At 50.6% G+C, this 14217-nt stretch overlaps 1 protein-coding gene across 1 annotated transcript; it reads left to right on the top strand.

Annotated features, from left to right (window-relative positions):
• The first annotated feature begins 6556 nt into the window (after nucleotides 1-6556).
• On the top strand, nucleotides 6557-11920 carry Ppm1m (protein phosphatase, Mg2+/Mn2+ dependent 1M). The gene is made up of 10 exons (XM_004664316.2): nucleotides 6557-6777; nucleotides 7968-8091; nucleotides 8189-8443; nucleotides 9371-9483; nucleotides 9744-9828; nucleotides 9942-10060; nucleotides 10223-10286; nucleotides 10527-10634; nucleotides 10747-10895; nucleotides 11213-11920. The coding sequence occupies exons 1-10, from the start codon at nucleotides 6557-6559 to the stop codon at nucleotides 11352-11354; spliced, it is 1380 nt and encodes a 459-aa protein (XP_004664373.2). The 3' UTR covers nucleotides 11355-11920.
• The last annotated feature ends 2297 nt before the right edge of the window (nucleotides 11921-14217 follow it).

Here is a 14217-nt window from a genome sequence, read left to right on the forward strand (position 1 = left end):
GTTTGTCTGCAGTGGCTGGAGGCCCTGGCACACCCATTCTTTCTCTCTGCCTCTTTCTGTCACTCTCAAATAAATAAAAATTAAAAAATATTAAAACAAAAAAGCAAATGTAAATATAGTATGTGTGTGTGTGTGTGTGTGTGTGTGCGCGTGCACATGCTCCAGGATCTCCTGTTGCTGCAAACAAACACCACACATATGTGCCACTTTGGGTCTGGTTCTACGTGGCTGCTATGGACTCGAACTCAGGCCAGCAGGCTTTGCAAGCAAGCACCCATAACCACAGAGCCAAGTCCCCCAGCCCTCAGTTCTTTTTTTTTTCGTGGGAAAACTTGTTGGATGATGTGCGTCTGCCAAACAAGGGGCTGAAACCAAAAGTAGACTTTGCCTCAAAGCAAGAGCAGAGGTACTTAGGAGACAGATGAGCCTGAGTGAGTTGAGGAAATACTCAGGCCGCTTTGGAACCGTGAAGAGTTGATCGCCATAAGGCTCCATGTGGCTCACAAGAATACGCAAAATGGCACCTTAATCATTGTGTGATATCTAGCCAGCCAGAGCTTTTTGTAAAAATGTCCTAGAACAGGACCCTAGGTAAGTTCAAGACTGTGGTTTGCTTTGCTCTGTTTCTTCCTAGACCTTAAGAACCTCTGGGCAGGTGGCTTGTGGTTAAAGGCGCTTGCTTGCAAAGCTAGGTGGCCCAGGTTCAATTTCCCAGCACCCTCACAAAGCTGGATGCGAAGTGGAGGATGTGCCTGCGATCCCAGTGTGCCTGTGACAATGAATGGGAGGCAGAGCAAAGAGAATCTGAAGCTCCCGGATGTTCCTTGGCACTCTGGAAGTTCATTTGCTGTGGCAAGAGACCCTGTCTCAAAGAAGGAGTACAGCTACCCCAAAGTTGTCCTGTGGGGCTGGGGAGATGACTCAGTGGTTAAAGGTGCTTGCTTGTTGAGATGGGGAGGGGATATGATGGAGAATGGAGTTTCAAAGGGAAAAGTGGGGGGAGGGAGGGCATTACCATGGGATATTTTCTATAATCATGGAAATTGTTAATAAAAATTTGAAAAATAAAAAAAGGTGCTTGCTTACCTTTAAAGTCCTGCCAGTCCAGATTCATTTTTCCCAGTGCCCATGGAAGATAGATGCACATCTGGAGTTAATTTCCAGTACCAAGAGACCTTGGTGTGCCCACACTCACTCTTCCCTTACAAATAAAAGTATTAAAATTAGCCGGGCGTGGTGGCGCACACCTTTAATCCCAGCACTCAGGAGGCAGAGGTAGGAGGATCACTGTGAGTTTGAGGCCACCCTGCGACTACAGAGTCAGTTCCAGGTCATCCTGGGCCAGAGTGAAACAAACCCTAGCTCCAAAAACAAAAGCCAGAAAAAGTAATAAAGTTTAAAAACAAAAAACAAACAAACAAACAAAAAGAATGCTGGCCGGGCATGGTGGTGCATGCCTTTAATCCCAGCACTCGGGAGGCAGAGGTAGGAGGATCACTGTGAGTTCAAGGCCACCCTGAGACTACATAGTAGTGAATTCCAGGTCAGCCTGGGCTAGAGTGAAAACTTACCTTGGGGAAAACAAAAAATTCTGGAGATGGAAGCAAGTGTTCGAGGCCAGTGTGGGCCATGCATTTTGTGTGTCAGCACGTATGGAGTCATCTGAGAACATAGCTTTCTGACCTAAGGAAGGCCTTTTGGGGCTGGAAAACCTCTCAGTGGGGCAGGGCTGGCTGCTTGAAGGTAGTGGGGCCTGAGAAGCATGGACCTGGCTTAGGAGTGGAGGCGAAGGCAGGAATTCTTCACATAGCCGTCCCTGGGGCCTTAGAGACTTTCTCTCTCTCTCTCTCTCTATCTATCTCTATCTTTTTCTCACTGGTATTCCGGTCTGGCTTTGAACTAGCTGTGTAGCCAAGGATGACTTTAAACTTCTGATCTTCCTGCCCTTACTTCCTGAGTTTTGTGATTATAGGAGTGTTGATACCATGCCAGGTTTATATGGTGCTGGGCAAGCATTCTAACATCTGAACTACATCTCCAACCCCTTCACAAAGCATTTTTTTTGTTTTTGTTTTTTGTTTTTTCAAGGTAGGGTCTCACTCTGGTCCAGGCTGACCTGGAATTAACTCTGTCATCTCAGGGTGGTCTTGAACTCATGGCAATCCTCCTACCTCTGCCTCCCGAGTGCTGGGATTAAAGGCGTGCGCCACCACACCCGGCACACAAAGCATTTTTTAAAAATTATTATTTATTAGAGACAGAGAGAGTGAGGGGAAAATTGGGTACACTAGGGCCTCTAACCACTGCAAACAAAAACTCCAGACGCACGTGCCTACCTCTGCCTCCTGGGTGCTGGGATTAAAGGCATGCACCACCATGCACGGTCATCTCTCTCTCTTTTTAAAATATTATTTATTTATTTGAGAGAGAGAGAGAATAGGTGTTCCAGGGCCTCCAGCCACTGCAAAAAAGCTCCAGGTGCATGCACCATTTTGTACATTTTGTTTTATGTGGGTACTGGAGATTCAAACTCAGGTCCTTAGGCTTTGCAAGCAAGCACCTCAGCCAGTGAGCCATTTCTTCAGCCCCCTTAGAGACTTTGAGTTGGCTTTCTGGAGGAGGAAAGGGGAAGAGAAATCCGGCAGGAGTGGTTTGACTCAGCTGCACCGTCAGAATGCAAACAGTACTGCCCTGGGTGTTACAAACTTCCCCTGTGTGTGCCAAGTCTTCCATGATGAAATGGAAATAGTCTTGTTCAGGGGTCTGACAGAGGGGTGCTGGGGATTCTGTTAACGCGCGGATGTGAAGAGAAGCACTTCCGCTGCCCCCTGCAGTGACCAGTAGCCAGGAGTTTGGAGACGTGGTGTGGGCCTGGACTTGGAGCAGGTAGGTGGGTTAGTCCAGAGGCAAGAAGATCTCCGTGAGTTTCTGAGTTCTGGGCAAGCTAGTCTGTCTACATGACCAGACCTTGTCTCTAAACATGTAAGCAAGCAAACATACAAAGATGGGCTAGGCTGGAGAGATGGCTTAGCGGTTAAGGCGCTTGCCTGCGAAGCCTAAGGACTCGTGTTCGAATCTCCAGGCCCCACACCAGATGCACAGTGACACAATTGCGCAAGGTTGCACATGCGCACAAGGAGACACATGCGTCTGGAGTTTGGTTGCAGTGGAGGCTTTGGTGTGCTAATCCTCTCTCACTTTCATTCCCTCCCCCTATCTCGCTCTCTCACGTTAAAAAAAAATAATAATAAATAAATAAATAAACAAAAGTTAAAAAAAAAAAAACTCTTACAAAAAGGCTGGTCTGGGGAGGGAATATATCTTTGATACTGAAAACCTACGACGGGGCAGTCATGAGCCCCAGGGTGTAATGTCTGCTGGTGTCTGGCTAAATGTATATACGATGCTCACCAAATTTCCCCAGTAAGCACTTCTCTTAGTGTTCATACCCATATATTAATGCTACTCTCACTTTTGGTTAGAGAAGCTTCTCTTTTCAGATGCCAGTGACCTTGGGATGACTCAAAAGGCACTGTGGTGCTGAGAAAAAGTGACAGAGGAGTGCTCAGCACTGAAATATCTCTATCATATCTTCCAGGGTTCAGGGTCTATTGCGGAAGAGGTGGTGGAAAGAATGTAAGAGCCAAAGGAAGGGTAGGACTCCTTACAACGTGCTCCTCCAGACACAAAATAGCCTGGATATCCATGACCTCACAATGCCTGACACTACCTACATAAGACCATCATGATAGGAGGAAAAGATCATGACATCAAAATAAGAAAGAGACTGATTGCGATGGGGAAGGGATATGACGGAGAGTGAAGTTTCAAAGGAGAAAGTGGGGGAAGGGAGGGCATTACCATGGGATATTGTTTACAAATATAGATGTTGTCAATAAAAAAAAATAAATTTTAAAAAATAATTAAAGCGCCGGTCTGTTGGGCTCAGCCTCAAAAAAAAAAAAAAAATAGATGGGTTGGGGGGAGAGCTCAGCGGTCAAAGGCACTTGTTTACTAGTCAATCTGGGTTTGATTCCCCAAGACCCACATAAAGCAGGACACACAAGGTAGTGCATGTATCTGGAGTCCTCCAATAAAAACATTTTTTAAAACGACATGGGTGCCAGGCGTGGTGGCGCACACCTTTAGTCCCAGCACTCGGGAGGCAGAGGTAGGAGGATCGCTGTGAATTTGAGGCCACCCTGAGACTCCATAGTGAATTCCAGGTCAGCCTGGGCTAGAGTGAGACCCTATCTCGAAAAACAAAGAAAACTAAAAAAACAAAAAAAAAATCAAAAACTAAAAATAATAAAAATAAAACGACATGGGTGAGGGCTGGAGAAATGGCTTACTAGTTAAGGCACTTGCCTGCAAAGCTAAAGGACCCAGGTTCCATTCCCCAGGACCCACATGAATCAGATGCACAAGGGGGCGCGTGCTAATGGAGTAGTGTTTGCAGTGGCTGGATTCCCTGGTACACCGATGCTCTCCCTCCCCCTCTCTGCCTCTTTCTCAAATTAAAAAAAAAAAAAAAAAGATATGGGTGAGCCATGTGTGGTTCCCATCACCGAGGTAGGAGGATCTTGGAGAGTTCAGGATCACCTTGAGATTACATAGTGAATTCCAGGTCAGCCTGGGCTAGAATGAGATCCTTCCTCGGAAAAAAAAAAAAAAAAAAAAGACATGCATGAGGGCTGGAGAGATGGCTTTGCAGTTAAGACACTGCCTGGGAAGCCTAAGGACCCAGGTTTGATTCCCCAGGACCTACATAAGCCAGATGCACAAGGTGGAGTATGTCTAGAGTACATTTGCAATGGTTAGAGGCCCTGGTGTGCGCTTTCTCTCAAATAAATAAAAAAAAGAAAATTTCGAGATAGGGTTTCACTCTAGCCCAGGCTGACCTGGAATTCACTATGTAGTCTCAGGGTGGCCTGGAACTCATGATGATCCTCCTACCTGTGCCTCCTGAGTACTGGGATTAAAGGCATGTGCCAGCACACCTGGTTTAAGAAAAATATATTGTTATAATTTTTATTTATTTGAGAGCGACAGAGAAAGAGGCAGACAGACAGTGAGAGAGAGAGAGAGAATGGGAGCACCAGGGCCTCCAGTCAGTGCAAACTCCAGACACGTGGGTCACCTTGTGCATCTGGTTTACATGGGTCCTGGGGAATCAAGCCTCCCACTGGGTCCTTAGGCTTCACAGGCAAGCGCGTAACAGCTAAGCCATCTCTCCAGCCCAAGAAAAATATTTTTTAAAAAGCACGGATGAGCCAGACGTGGTGGTGCACGTCTTTAATCCCAGCACTCGGGAGGCAGAGGTAGGAGGCTCACCGAGAGTTCAAGGTCACCCTGAGACTACATAGTGAATTCCTAGTCAGCCTGGGCCAGAGTGAGACCCTACCTCGGAAAAAAAACAAACACAAAGACAAAACGGCACGGATGAAAGTCTTTCGCTTGTGCTTTATACGGTCAATTTGACAGGACCTAGGCTCGCTGGGATTAGCTTGATTAGGCTGAGGTGGGAAGACCCACCTTAACCGTGGGCAGCGCATTCCAGGGCTGGAGTCCAGGACTGGATGAAAAGGAGAAAGCTAGCTGAGCACTAACCTTCATTGCTCTCCACTTGCCTGATCGTGGATGTAAGAATGTGGCCAGCCCTGCTCCCGACACGCCTTTCCTTGCAGCAGTGAGCTGTGATTTGCACACTAGGCAGAAGGAAACCCCTAAGTTGCTTCTGGCCAGGTCTTTCGTCCCAGCAGGGAGAAAGTAATAACACGACTTCCCTTCGTCCTGACCTGCGACTCGGACCAGCTAGAGGGGAACTGCGGAGTCCCCTACAAATTTCTCAAGGTTTCCCTTGTCCATCAGTGAGTCAGTCAGTCATACTCTAGTGAGGATCTTGATCTCATCACAAAGACGTCTTGATAAAAGGGGGCAGTCATTTGGGAGAGGGCTCCCTGGAAAAGGAGAAGTGTCTCAGGACGTTAAGAGACCGGGTGACCATGAGCGACAGAAGTGTGTGGGTGGAGGGTGCCAGGCTTGGGTAAGGGACAGAGCCCTCCTGAGGGAACACTTACTCAATGTCAATCTGACACCTCAAAGGACATCCTGTCCCCAAGCTCCCCCTTGCGTAAGATCACCATCCAGAAGCAGGAGGCTTGAGGTCATCTGCCTAGCGCCCTGTGACGGTCCTGAATGACTCTCCAGGGACCCTTGGGTAGAAGGGACTTCCCTTCCCAAAGGCTGGTTGGTGTCCCTGGAGTGTGGGTGCACATTTGAGCCTGCTCAGTGGACAGCCACCTCTCCAGGGCCTCAGTCTTCTGGCCTGTGAAATGGGGTTGGTTCACAGCCTTTGTTTCCTAATGGAAGGGTCAGCGAGCGCAGCCCACGCGCACTGAGCTCGGGGAGGGACCAGAGGTCCGGGCGTGGGGGCGTCGCCGTCCGGCCCGCGGCTCCGCCCCTCGGTCCGCTTCCTCCTCCCGGGGGAAGGGACTGGACTGGCGAGGGCTCGCGCGCCCGTCCGGTTCCGCGCGCTGCCCTCGGCCGCCCCGCCATGTCCGCCGGCTGGTTCCGGCGCCGCTTCCTGCCCGAGGCTCCTCTCCCCGCGCCGCAGCCGCCCGTGCCACGTGCCAGCCCAGTTCCCTACCGACGACCCCGCTTCCTCCGCGGCTCGGCTTCCAGCCCGGCCGACGCCGCCTCTGGCCGCCGGGACTGCCGGCCAGTGCGCAGCCCAGCACGGGGCCGCACGCTGCCTTGGAATGCAGGCTACGCCGAGTGAGTGCTCCCTGCCGGTGCTCCCGCGCCCTACCCTCCCCCCCTTCCTCGTCTGCGGCTTGTGCTGACCTAGAAACAGCACGCCCCACTCCAGCGGTGCATAGAACCCCTTTCCTTCTCTCTCTCTCTCTGGGCTTCCCGACAACTTCCCTTTTAGGCCACTCCAGCGTTTTCTTAGAAAGGTCGGAGATGAAGCCGGAGTGTGTGTGTGTGTGTGGGGGGGGGGGCTCTGAAGTTTCAGCGTTTTGAGGGCTAAGCACCCCAAAGATGAAGCCATGGGGAAGGGACTCTGGAGTTTCAGCACTTTAGTTTTGGAGACACCCTTCTCATTTTAGGGTTTGGCCTCTGTTTTTATTTGTTTGAGAGAGAGAGAGAGAGAAAGTGGGCCCACTAGGGCCTTCACCTGCTGCACACAAACTCTAGATGCGTCCACCACCATGAGCATCTGGCTTAAGTGGGTCCTGGAGAGTCGAACCAAGGTCCTTTGGCTTTGCAGGCAAGCGCCTTTACTGCTACGCCATGTCTCCAGCCCTGGCCTTTGTTTTATGGTACAGATTTGGTTGGGGCAGAGGTGGGGAAAGGGACAGGAAAGGGAGTTGCAGGTCTCCTCTAGCAGCTCACCCATACTTCCTGAGTGAGCAGAGCAGGGCTCCCTAGGGGCTGGGCTTTGTTACCTTAAGTCACACGGCCACTAAACCATTAGAAAACTCACAGAAGGGCTGGGAGATGGCTCAGTGGTTAAACAACTTACATCAGGCCGGACACTCCTTTAATCCCAGCTCTTGGGAGGCAGAGGTAGTAGGATCACTGTGATTTCAAGGCCACCCTGAGACTATATAGTTAATTCCAGGTCAGTCTGGACCAGAAAGAGACCCCACCTCGAAAAACAAAACAAAAAAGCAACTTCCATCAGGGGGCTGGAGAGAGATGGCTTGGCGGTTAAGTCTCGCCCTCAGAGCCCAGTGATCCAAGTTGGATTCACCAGAGCCCACGTAGGGTCAGATGCACAAAGTGGCGCAAGCATCTGGAGTCCGTTTGCAGCAGCAACTGATATAGATATAAATCATCTTATGCCATAGTTGTCCAGGTGTGTGTCAAGGACAGTAACTAGGAGCAGTTGCCCCAGGTGAGGACCGTGTGTCCACAAGGACTTGGTTGTGACCCTGAAGGATCACCAGCTATTCCCCTAGGATCATCAACGCAGAGAAATCGGAGTTCAACGAGGACCAGGCTGCCTGTGGAAAGCTGTGTATCCGGAGGTGTGAGTTTGGGGTTGAAGAGGACCAGGAGTGGCTTTCCCTGTGCCCAGGGGAGGTGAGTGCAGCCAGGCCTGAGCCCCTCTTTCAGGCTGAGACGAGGGTGTGCAGGTGGGGAGGCTACTCAGAACCTGACACGGAACCTTCCTGTGCAGTTCCTGACTGGTCACTACTGGGCACTGTTTGATGGGCATGGTGGTCCTGCGGCAGCCATTCTCGCTGCGAATACGCTACACTCCTGCCTGCGCCGGCAGCTGGAGGCTGTGGTAGAAGGTCTGGTGGCCACTCAGCCTCCCATGCACCTCAGCGGCTGCTGTGTCTGCACCAGTGACCCCCAGTTTGTGGAGGAAAAGGGCATCCGAACAGAAGACTTGGTGATTGGAGCTCTGGAGAACGCCTTCCAGGAATGTGTGAGTGTGGTCTTTGGGGAAGAATCGAAGATTCTTTTTTGGATTTTTTTTTTTTTCTTCTGGAGACTATTCATTGTGCACCAATTGGTTCCTAACTGCCATCATTTTCAGCCTAACTCTCCCTTTGTGGTGTATGTGTGAGCACACACATGTACCACTACATGTGTGCTGATGTCTGAAGACAACTTTGGAGTGTTTCTCCTCTCCTTCCACCGTGCTTGAGACATAATTTCCTTTATTATTTTTGCCACTGTGTGTACATGTCTGGCTGACCTGTGAGCTTCTGGGTTCTCCCAGCTCTGCCACCCATTGCCGCAGGTGAGTTGGGATCCCACATGCATGTGCTACTGTGTCTTACTTTACTTGAGGCAGAGGTAGGATCGCTGAGAGACTGAGGCCACCCTGAGACTACATAGTGAACTCGAGGTCTGCCTGAGCTAGAGTGAGACCGTACCTTGAAAAACCAAATAAATAAAATTATTTTTGGGGGGAGGTGAGAATGCGTGTGCTAGGGCCTCCAGCCACTACAAACTCCAGACGAATGCCCCACCTTCTGCATCTGGCTTGGGTACTGGGGAATTGAACCTGGCTTCTTAGGCTTCACAAGCAAATGCCTTAACTGCAAGCCCCTTTAACTACTAATTTCCCCAGGTCCCTAACTCTCCCTTTATCCCACTGTCTTCTGTGTGCTCACTGGCCACCTGTCCCATCTGGTACATGATGTGGGTCCTCAGTGCAGGCCCTGGGCTCTCTTCCTGTTTTGAGTAGCACTTCCCTTGTCTAGTTCTGGACACAGGAATTCAAGAGGCATGGCTAGGCTTTGGGCCTGCTTCTTGTGGGAAGGCAACTGGATAGGGGAGTTGGATTGGGAGACAATGGCATGGTGGCAATGTGGGTGACAGTTAAGATGGCCTTTGTTCGCTCCAGGATGACGTGATTGGAAGAGAGCTGGAGGCCTCAGGCCAGGTGGGCGGCTGCACAGCTCTGGTGGCTGTGTCCCTACAGGGAAAGTTGTATGTGGCCAATGCTGGGGATAGCAGGTGAGTGAACCCCTAGAGGGTGGGCAGGAGGGCCCCAGAGGCAGTGGAGGGTTAGGAGTAGAGGATGTGCCGGCTGAGTTGACTGACATGTTTAAGGGTGGGAAGTGGATACTGGGTCGTGCAGTGCCTCGGCAGTCATGGAGAGATCTGAGCAAGGGATTCGCTTGGCCAGACTTGACGTCTGATGGTTAAAGGGGTTGGCTAGGGATGAGTAGAGATTACCTCTTAGGCCCTTTCTTCCTTTCCTCCAACCTGTGTAGGGCCATCTTGGTGCGGAGAGATGAGATACGGCCACTGAGCTCTGAGCTTACCCCAGAGACAGAGCGGCAGCGAATCCAGCAGTTGGTAGGTGTCCTTAGCAGGGAAGAGGAGGGGGAGGACCACCCCAACTCCTGGGTCCAGAGCCTCAGGGAGCTCTTGCGGGGACTTTAACCAGAGCATGGCCTCCCTAATCGCAGGCTTTTGTCTACCCTGAGCTTCTGGCTGGTGAGTTCACCCGACTGGAGTTCCCACGCCGGCTGAAGGGGGATGACTTGGGGCAGAAAGTTCTGTTCAGGGATCATCACATGAATGGCTGGTGAGCAGGAGGTGGGATGCAGAAATACACTGGGAAGAGAGAGGCCTGGGGTAGCCCTGCTTAGGAAAGCTGGGCCTTTCTGAGAGTGTGAGCCCTGGGCTCGAGTTTGGGAGAAGACACAGCAGGGTGTAGGTCTTAGGCAGATCTTGGACACTTCCACAGGAGCTACAAACGTGTGGAGAAACCAGATCTCAAGTACCCACTGATCCATGGACAGGGTAGGCAGGTCAGTGGCTGGTTTCTCCCCAAGAATTTCGCTAGTTGCCTCCTGCAGGTGTGTGTGGGGGATTCTTTGCCCTTTCCTAGTGACTGTGACTGGCATTCTTGGGTCTACTCTAGTGAGGTTTCTCCATGGGGGGGGGGGGGGTCACTGGCCATATTGGTGCTCAGCAGAGCCAGGACCTAGCACTGAGCATTTTCTGACCTGTGCACCATCACCTCATGCTCCCCCACCCCCATTTCCCAGGCTCGGTTACTAGGCACACTGGCTGTATCCCGAGGCCTGGGAGACCATCAGCTCCGAGTCCTGGACACAAACATCCAGCTCAAGCCCTTCTTGCTCTCGGTCCCACAGGTGAGGGGGGGATGTAATCCACCTCCGGTTCCACCTGCCCAGAGAACGCTGAGCCCAGCCTGCTGGGAACTGGGAAAGGAGCAGTCAGACACACTCAGGCTTAATTTGCCAGGTGACTGTGCTGGATATGGACCAGCTGACACTGCAGGAGGAGGATGTGGTTGTCATGGCAACCGATGGGCTCTGGGATGTCCTGTCCAACGAGCAGGTGGCGCGGCTGGTACGGAGCTTTCTCCCTGGGAACCGAGAGGACCCACACAGGTACTGTAAGCTGTGGGGACACTGCCTGGGCTTGGGTTGGTGCCAGCCGGAATACGAAGTAGTCACAGCCAAGAAGACAGCACTGGCAATAAACCTAACTCAACATGTGACAAGGCTCAGGGCTGTCTAAAGCTTCCCAGGACGTGGGGGATAAGGGACCAAGAAAAATCTTGCCCAGACTCCTGTAGAACAGCTAGTTGGCCTCCCAGGCTTGTGACTTGCTTGGCACAGTCGGATTGCCTGTGCACTGAGGGTTTGAGGGCTGGCTTTGCTTCTTTGTCCTCCTCCCCCACCACCCCCAAAAAACATCTTCACAGGTTCTCGGAGTTGGCCAAAATGCTGATACACAGCACACAGGGCAAGGACAGTGCCACAGGGGATGGGCAAGTGTCCTACGATGATGTCTCTGTGTTCGTGATTCCCTTGTTCAGTCAGGGCCGGGCGGACCACGGCCACTGAGGATTGTCCCAGGACTTCTACAGGGCCCCTGCCACCTGGCTGAGTGCCTCCCCCTTGGCCAAAGGCAGGCCCAGCCTGGTGTTCTTGTTTCCCACCCCAATTCATCTGTTTCAAAGTGAACACTGACAACAGGCAGTCAGAGCTAGAAGTGGAGTCCAGTCTGGCAGGTCCTGCTACAATAACACACGTCCCTTGGTAGAGGAACTTTACAACTTCAATGAACTCTTGTGAACTTAGATGGGATCTTGGCGGTCTGTTTGGATTCAGAACTCTAACTCCTGGATGTCAGCGCATCCATTCAACTTGCAAAATGCCTCACGGAAACCTCAGGTCAACCATATCTGCTTAATAGCCAACTTGGAAAACTGTTGTGGGACCAGGTCAGGCCACAGGCCTCAGATCAAGCGGGAGAGCAAAAAGGGGCACAAGGGGCCTCAAGTGGGCTAGACTGAGTGCTTGCCACTGTATATTTGCTGCCTATTTGGTTGCTTCTCCCCAGCCCACCCTTATCTCTTCTCATGCCTCTTTCTGTGGCTCACCGGCCACATTAAATGTTTGTATGAAGAGCCTTTGAGATGGTGAATTGATGGTATAGTTTGGATAGACACATTTTACCATTTATTATGACTTTCCAGATTACTTTCAGAAAAATTTAATCATTGGGCTGGAGAGATGGCTTAAGGGTTAAGCACTTGCCTGTGAAGCCTAAGGACCCCAGTTCAAGGCTTGATTCCCCAGGACCCATGTTAGCCAGATGCACAAGGGGGTGCACATGTCTGGAGTTCATTTGCAGTGGCTGGAGGCCCTGGCAAGCCCATTCTCTCTCTGTTGCTCTCAAATAAATAAATAAAAAGTTTTAAAAAATTTATTTAGAGAGAGAGAATGGGCGCGCCAGGCCTTCAGCTGCTGTGAACGAACTCCAGATGTGTATGCCCTTGTGCACGTGTGACATTGTAAGCTTATGTCACTATGTGTCTAGCTACATGGCATCTGGAGATTCAAACATGAGTTCTAAGACTTCACAGGCAAGCAAACACCTTAACCACTAAGCCATCTCTCCAGCCCCAGATTACTTTCTAAAATACTTGAAAAAAAAACTTTTGTGTGTGTGTGTGTGTGTGTATATATATATACATATATCTCTGAGCGAAAGAAGCAGACAGACAAGGAGGCAGACACAGAATTGGCACACCAGGGACTCCAGTTCTGCAAACAAATCACACACACGTGTCACCTTATGCATCTGGCTTAACGTGGGTCCTGGGGAATTAAACCTGGGTCCTTTGACTTTGCAGGCAAGCATCTTAACCATTAAGTCATCTCTCTCCAGCTCCCAGATTAATTTTAGTTCCACCTTTTAAATAGTCAGGATTTATAGTTTCCTTTGCCTAGCCCCCCCCCCCCCATTGTTGCCAGGGGAAAAAAATCTTACCACCACCTATGTTCTTGTGGTACCTAAGGGATGCCTTCTTATATGATTTCTCGGGGGTGCTGGTTGGTTGTGTGAGGGTCGCACCGAGCAGCCCTGGCTCTCCTGAAACCATTTAATTTAGACTAGGCTGACCTTAAACCTGCAGCAGTCCTTCTGCCTTGACCTTTGGAGTGTTGAGATTAGAGGCATGTGCCACTGTACCTCTGGAACTCGCCATTCTATAGCCCTAAATATATCCTCAAAGTGGGGATCCTCCTCCCTCAGCCTCTAGTACTAAGGTTACAGGTGTATACCACTATAATAGGCTCCTTTTCACTTACTCTTATGTGTGAATTTTCATAGCTAGCTCTAGGTCTCACTGTCTGATGAACAGCTTACCTCTTCATTTTCCCCACAAACTTGAAGCTCAGGATTGAACTGCAACATAATTGACTTCTGTGATACCACTTTTCCTGCTTTTTTCCCCTCATTCACCTGAGGAGCTCTAGACTGCGGCCAGGCAAAGCTGAAGGTAAAATTTTGTGCATTTAGCTCATCCGAGATGCTCAGCCCCTCACCCCTGCATTTCCTCACTTGGGATTTCATTTCCTATACATTGTGCAGGGAAGATAGGGAAAACTAAATATGTATTTCCCATTTCCCACATGGCTATAGTCTAGTCCTGGACTTCTTAGCCTAAACTTGTCCCCAGCTGGGCTCTGACAAACTGCCTGGCCCCTGAATCTCAGCAGCCTCTCCAGGACACTGGTTTGTCAGACAACTGGCAAATGCTAGAATGCCATCCTACCAGCCTGTAAAGTTTGACTTCCTCCGCACATCCCTCCCACTCTCCCTGAGCAGAGCGTGGGCAACATCCTGTTCCTGCCTGCCTTTTACCCACATCAACTGCTGAGCCAGCTTGCCTCCACAGCCTGCCTTCTGTTCCTCACCCAAGAGTGCAACTCAGGAGTGTTCGGTAAAACTGATCTTGCTCCTGAGAGCCAAACAGGAGTGGCAGCAGCAGCTCTGCTTTGGGCCTTGAGGGCTTCTTACTCTTTGAATAGTCTCAAGCAGCAAAGTCTACATGACCAACCAAGCCCAAGCCAGGATGTTACCTCTGCCACTTCTATTAGAACCCCTAGCTAACAGCCCAAGTGGCAGGCAAGGTTTTTCTTTAGCTGTGTCACAGCCAAGCAATGGGTCACCAAGGCTAACCCTGTGCCAGACCACTGTCTTTGCTTGCCTTCCATAACCTAGGAACCTCGTGGGATGAAACTAACCCTAACAAGACGACTGTTACAGGTCAGCAGGGGAGGGTGTAAGACATCGACAAAGATCAAGGTTGGGACATGCTTGCCTTTTCCGTCATTTCTGGCCCTATAGCTATTTAATTAAAACCTGAGGTTGAGGGATGGGTTGACCTTAGCAAGAGGGGGTGGGTCAACAATTCAC

Source organism: Jaculus jaculus, chromosome 17, assembly GCF_020740685.1.
Source record: "Jaculus jaculus isolate mJacJac1 chromosome 17, mJacJac1.mat.Y.cur, whole genome shotgun sequence".
Lineage (NCBI taxonomy): Eukaryota > Metazoa > Chordata > Mammalia > Rodentia > Dipodidae > Jaculus > Jaculus jaculus.

Bases quoted from the DNA above. Each gene is read 5' to 3' on its own strand.
- Ppm1m (XM_004664316.2), top strand. From the start codon at position 6,557: ATGTCCGCCGGCTGGTTCCGGCGCCGCTTCCTGCCCGAGGCTCCTCTC. The intron at 6,778-7,967 runs GTGAGTGCTCCC...CTATTCCCCTAG, and splicing joins TGGAATGCAGGCTACGCCGA to GATCATCAACGCAGAGAAAT. The intron at 10,896-11,212 runs GTACTGTAAGCT...ACATCTTCACAG, and splicing joins AACCGAGAGGACCCACACAG to GTTCTCGGAGTTGGCCAAAA.